General features: G+C 33.6%; 1 protein-coding gene across 1 annotated transcript in view; it reads right to left on the bottom strand.

The window, feature by feature from the left end:
* Nucleotides 1-803: 803 nt before the first annotated feature.
* LOC110103273 (sm-like protein LSM5) overlaps nt 804-7,058 on the bottom strand; it is a 28,630-nt gene continuing 22,375 nt past the window's right edge. The window contains exon 4 of the mRNA XM_020831916.2: nt 804-1,088. Within this exon, the coding sequence (XP_020687575.1) occupies nt 1,056-1,088 (33 nt within the window). The 3' untranslated portion in view covers nt 804-1,055. The remainder of the gene's footprint in view (nt 1,089-7,058) is intronic.

Here is a 7,058-nt window from a genome sequence, read left to right as displayed (position 1 = left end):
CCTCAAAAGAGATTAATTCGGCCCCTGTTACTTATCATTTTATTATTTATATAATCACATAATATTTCGTCAACATTTAAACGTAATAATAAACGCATATGCAGACAATTAAAAAATAGGGACAAGTATCTCACACTGCCATCAATTACCTAAACTATATGCACTTTTTTCGGTTCGTGGAAACTAAACATATCACAGACAGAAAATTACATATGTTTTACTTAATTCTATAATAAATTAACATTTTTTTTTTAACTATCAAACTAACAGATCTGCTCATGCCACCAATTCATTATGAATGACTCACCCATCAACTAATAATAGGATGATCATAAAATTTAAATATTAATTAAATTTTGACAATCAACCACTACAGACATGATCGTTCACCCAAAGCATTATAAATGAATTCATGATTTTGCTAATTTTTACTCATACCAAGAATTTCTACTCTCGTGATCTAATATTTTTAATTAAACATGCTTTCTTTCATTTTAAAATTTGCGAGTATCAAAATTGCTTATCAATGTTAAAATTACTTTTTTCATGTAATATTTAAAAAAATTTATTATATAAAAAAAAATTGAAAGAGTATTCTAAGGGAAAAAAAATGTTAATATATTATAAAACTGATCGATTGTGTGTTTGAAACAACTTTAGGCCACGGTTGTTTTTCCTGCTTCCAATAAATTTTTGAACTATAAAAAGAAAAGAGGAATAATAAAACCTTAATTAGCCTACGGCCTCACTTAATAATCACAAACAAATATGAATAGTGGTTGTCTGCACCAGAATTCTCAGCATGATAACTTATCAATAAATAAAAAGGCAGTAATTTAAATAAGGGTTAGGTGAAAATATTAACCTACAAATCAACCAGGGAGATGCAGGAGCTCCAAATAACAAAGAAAAATATATTTTCATGAATTTTGCCAGGATATCTTCCTGATTTTGACATCATTTCCTGAGCTAAAAGTAAATAGGCTGTCCTACAAATCACTACAGGATTATCAAACAAGAAAATGTAAGCAAGCCTGTGCCAAGCAAGCTGCGGGTCATTCAGGGTCAGGGGAACCACCAGGGACAAGCTGCACATAAGATAGACCAATCAATATAGAAATAAGAATACGCTGATCTTTTGTAGAGTTTTGGTATCATGTAGCACCAATCAAGAACCTATACAAAATTACAACTATGGATGAATGAATCAAAAAGAGCTTATCTACGTCAAAATCCTACACATAAAAAGTGGATTAAAATATTGAATCAATATGGACTTTTAGAATCTTAAATTTGTTTTGAGATCACATCAATGTATGAATAATCAATTAATTTTTATAATAGAATTGTCTGAAAGTAAATTTAATTTTTTTTTAAAACTACTGGCCAATGTTTGATCAAAGTACCTTGACCCAATTTCTCTCATACAAAATTTCCCTTTGTTGAGAGAATGAGGACTTCTTGTTCCAAAAATTGTGGTTAAGACTATTCGGACTTGCAATTGTGTAGACATATGAATATAAGCTCCAAAGCCAATATCGTTTTCGAGAAAACACCAATAAAAACTTTCCAACAAAAAAGTAAAGCTAAAAAATGTCACAGTTCCGCCATCCAGATCATAGAATTTAGTTATCATAATTTCCTTGATTAATAATTATAGCTTACGAGGAACCCTCTCCATGTCAAATACACCAGCAAAATAAACGTATCCAAGTAAATAGAATCTAATTCAGTAAGCTCGGATGCAACGAATTTCTAACATGCACCTCATAAAATTTACCATAAAATGAGCATTGATAAATAAAAAATGCCGCTAAAATATACCTTATATGCACAAACACATATCGCATAACAGGGGGCAAGAAAATCATAAATGTTTTCCTATATAATAATCATAACTAATAAGGATAATCATCATAATCTTCTTTTTTTACTTATACCAACTATTTAGTGGTTGGCATTATGAATCATTATTCTCATGTTATTTGAGGTGTACAAATCTTGTGATTAAACGTTGTTTGAGGTGTTTTGCACAAATCCGTTCGTACTTCCATCTATATTGTGGCAAAAATATTTTAGGAAATTTACATGCATACCACTACATTTTATCCTTTTACATATGTAACATCTCAAATATTAATATTACACTTATACCACTCAAATCCCTATTTTACCTCATTTCTATCACTCCGTCTACTGTGGTCCTCACGATATCTTTTTCCCCCTTGTTTGGTGCGCATCTGAAGGAAGTTAGGGCTCGCAACTGGACATTTGTTCGTTGGCTTTGGAGGACCGTGGTGGCCGGACATTGTTCGTTGGCTTCGAAAGACAATAAGCGGTGGCTGGTAGCATTGTTAGTTGGCTTGGGAGGTCTTTTTTTTTTTTTTTTTTTTTACATGGTCTTTTTTTTTTTTTTTTTGTATACATGAGGTTGCGATTGTGTTTCCCAAGTGCAGTTTCCTCTAGGTCTTTTTGGTTTTTTTTTTTTTTTGTATGCATGAGGTTGTAGACGTAACTAGCTGAGTTCTGTTGTAGCTCTCCCTACGTGCTCTCAGTAGAAATAACAATAAATAGTTGCTATATTTTCATTGTTTTTACGTAGTTGCTATACTTTCATATTTCAAAGAAGAGCATGACTTTGAATGGAGTCATTACCTCGCTGGAAGGCAGCAACCCGGAAGGAATTTGCAAGCCGATGTCCGCGCAAAGGAGTTCACAAAAACAGACACAGCTCACGAGAAGTTGAGCGTGAAGGGGGGAATTTGGCGGGAAGAAATACGTCGTGAAGTATGTGGTAGACGGACTGATTGAAACGAGGTAACATAGGAATTTGGGTGGTATAAGTGTAATATTAACATTTGATGTATTAGATATATAAAATGATACTAATATAGTGGTATGTTTGTAAATTTCCCAAATATTTTTCCTCTGATCCTTCTAGATTAATTTTAAACTACTCGTCATATTGGTAACTCTGCCACCCTCCATTGCAATGCCCAAATCACCAAGATATTTTTCCAATCCCTTTTTATAGTTGGAGCAACTCCCATAGTATCTCCTACACAACATCTCACAATCCATTCTTCCAAAATTTGTCACATTCATCGGTAACATACTCTTTTGTTATACACTTGACTTTCAAAATTTTCTTTATCATTCAACAATAAGATCCATATAACATATTTATCTCTTTTGTTATACACTTGACTGTCAAAATTTTATTTATCAATCAACAATAAGATCCATATAACATATTTAATCTGATAAAAGTCATAAAATTTACATTCACATATCCATGAAATTTTATTACATAGTACTCATAAAAAACTTCTCTAATTAAATCTTCCAACTATTAAGTTTAGAAGTTATATTTAGGTCTGCATCACCATTCTTCTGTATAGAGATACAAAATGCTTAAAACAATCAAGCCTATGTATCACTTGGTCTTTAAGAAATATTTACTCTATTCTTCATTTCACATTCATTAGAACTAGATATTATATGATCAATTTTTGTTCTATTATTCTCAGCCCCATATATTCTAAATAATTCTTCTTATGTTCTAACATTTTGCTTATTTTAACAAAAATCTCATCAATTAGAACTACATGAGCAAGTCATATGTATAATGATACCCCATTCTAAATATGCTTATTGTTTTTTTAACCAAAATAATAACACAATTATAACTTGGAGAATTTCATTATACAAGCCTCATATAAACAAAGACCCATGAGCACGGAGATTAGACACAAAAAGAGAATATTATAGGCAAGAGGCTCCTCTTAAGCGGGACTTCACCCTCTCATGCAAAGAAAGGGTTCTTTTACTTTGGGCTTTGCACCCTCATTCAAAAAACAAAGGCTCCTCTTACAAAGAAATTCAGGGAGGGTTCAGTGTGACTAATGAAACTTTACACTTTACGGGACATAAACATCAATTTCCATCTCTTACCAAGCATAAGCTCTTTTAGGCTCGGTTTGATTTGAAGAAACTACGGGGAAACGAAAGATACTTTACCTCGTAATTGTATTTTGAGTACTCGTTTAAATGCAATTCATAAAAAAGAAATTTATTAAGCATATAGAAATATTTGTATACCACAACAACAATTCACAAAACCTAATTTAAATGCACAGTTATTCAGGAGTTTCCTCTCATCCTCACTAAGGCTCTTATTGGACCACATTTCTCATGGAAAAAAAAAGGACTTGGTCGAGGGAAATTTGAACTAGATAAGTTTGCATTTTGCAACCAGATTCAGAATACTAATTCCAAGGGAAGAACCCAGCTTACTCCTGATCGCATGTGCCTCGTAGCATCTACTACATCACACCCCTAAGACAATTTCTTGAGTTTGTACCATAATAAAAAAAGAACTTATGTCATTATGAAAGTGGCAACCTTTAAAACAGTTCACAGCGTCTGAATAGATGAGGTTTGTATTTATAGAAGTCCATTGAATTCTTATCCTTCATATGGAGGACCGTTCATGCCAATGCTTTATAGAACAAACTAGCTCGCATAGCATCCGGAATTGATGCCTTTTTCTTAGATTGAGAATTGAAAATATTTTAATTTGAAAGAGCTTTATGTTATTTTGCACGCTTTTGACTTCCTTAGGGTACATTGAAGGTCAATATACGCTCTCGTACATGTCCATGTAGGTACAATAAATTTTCACTGGGATTCTCACCCTAAAGAATCCCACCTCCCAAGAGAAGCACTCAAAGCAAAGAAAGGCATTTGAACAACAAGCTGGTCAACATCTTTCCACAGGGTCACGGTCATGCTCTCAACAAGATAATGATATTAAGACTTGCTCAGGCAAAACAAACCATAGGAGTCATACTCAAAACAGGTCTCGTAAAGTGGACTCAACTAAAATCATCTAAATTTCAGACACCACTAAAGTCATCAGGAACCATTCATCTACAATCATTCCCTGCAGTCAAGCTACTCAGCCTCCGCTGATATCCTCGATCCAGCTATAAGAAGTAAACACTTAAAAAACAATAACTCCGATTTCTCAGGCATAGATTGTCATTTGCCCATCCACAACCTATTCGTCTCAAGAGAGCTCACCCTTTCACTTCTAGCAGTAGGAATCTCATCTCAATGGACTCACCACCATGTCCAAAGAATTCACTTTTACAAACTCGCCCAATATAAAGAGCCCCAAGGACTCTCTCAATGCACTTGCCCATGAAAACTCGCACAAATGACTCACCACGAGACCAAGGGTTCTATTATATGCAGAGATCCATATAGAGGTCAATCAGCTAGGTCACATGTATACGACAGCCTGTAATAAATGATGTCACACATTGTACTTTGTATTATTTTTTAAGATTCTCTTAGTAGCATTTATTGTAGCCCTTTAAACCCAAGGGTGAAGAGGCCTCTTCTGAGACTTCTAGAATTTTTGGTGATTTTTTACCTTCGAGAGCCCTAGATGATCTTAATTTCCAATTGTCCCTAATTTCGCTATTATTCTCTTCTAGGACACAGAGCTCTCTCTCTCCATACTAGCCCGAAATCCACTCCAACTCGTGACTCGAGATTGCTATTAGTTAAATTGGGTATCATCCACAAACAAATTCAAATCCAACATCTTCAAAAGTGCAATGAGTGTAGATTTATACTAGTGACTAAAGAGCAGCACAACCCTGAATAGTCGGTAGACATGGAAAACACCACCTAAACCCTTCCTATGACATAGTAGAGATGGAAGAAAGGCTCACAAAGTTGATACAAGATACACATGATTGATCGCGAAGAAACAAGCTAAGAGAAAGTACACCAAAGGATCCTCATATTCGATAGTTCAGCTAAGAAGGCTAAAAATAGAGTGCTCACCTCGATGCCCTCAACCACTTAGCCCAAGAACGGCCTTAATGCACAATCAGCACAAGGTTCGCAAGCACGATAAGAGTCGTCGAAGACACCAATAGAAGGCCACACCCACCATAATTTAGCTAACATACCAGGAATCCAATACACTTCTGTAGACTAAGCCTCTTAAGACTACAAGGTCACCTGCTTTGCAAATGAAGTATCATGAGCCCCTCACTCATACCAGGAACGGAGGATTTCAATGAGTGGACGTAGGTCAAGTTAGACCGAACCACTATAAATTCAAGTGTGTTTGTTCTTATTATTTTTCTCACTTTATTTTACTGTGATTAACTGTGTGATTGAAAACTCTGATCTTTTTGTTATTGTGAAATTAATTTGCTTCTGCATCAAGTGATAAAATTGTCTGTTTTCATATATTGAAAAAGTTAGGAAAAGATTTTTTGTTAAAGGAATTTTTAAATTACCAATTCATCCCCCATCTTAGTTAGCCTCACGCTGGTTCTTTGAGGTTTAACAATCTTCATGAACTTTCAAGTTGTATCAAAGTGGGATTCAAAACCTAAGTTTTTGAAAACTTTTGAAAAAGAATTAATTGCTAACTTTGGAAATCGTAATACCGCGGAAGAATATTTAATTACACGACAACCAATATTTGATAACATTCCTTTTGATTTTTTAAAATTTCGCAAGTCTATTTTCTTACAATCAATAGACAATCACATGTGGATGTTAGTTCACGAAAGATATTATGCACATCGCTTTATAAACGACATTAAAATTGAACTAACCTTTTTCTGAATGGAGTATTAAGGATAGAGATTTAGCCGAATTAAAAGTTAAATATTTAAACTATTTTTTCTGTGTATTAAAATATGAAGATTACATGCGTATATCTATTTGTACTACTAGTAAAAAAATTTGGGATAAACTCCGCATAACCTACTAAGGAACTAATTAAGTAAAACAATATAGGTTAAACATTCTGCTTCATGATTATGAACTATTTCACATGAAACCTAGGGAGTCAATTTCTAAAATGAAAAAATAGGTTCACTAAAATTGTGACATCCCTACATACTTTAGGTAGAGAACTTATAAATTCTAAAAAAGTTAACAAGATTTTGTGTTGTCTACCTAGTTCCTATTATGCAAAATAATAAATATTACTGAATTTGAGAATTTAAACATTTATTCAATTC

Source organism: Dendrobium catenatum, unplaced genomic scaffold (genome assembly GCF_001605985.2).
Source record: "Dendrobium catenatum unplaced genomic scaffold, ASM160598v2 fragScaff_scaffold_1422, whole genome shotgun sequence".
Taxonomy (NCBI): Eukaryota; Viridiplantae; Streptophyta; class Magnoliopsida; order Asparagales; family Orchidaceae; genus Dendrobium; species Dendrobium catenatum.
Note: the sequence above shows the minus strand (reverse complement) of the source record. Positions and strands in the feature narration are given on the sequence as shown.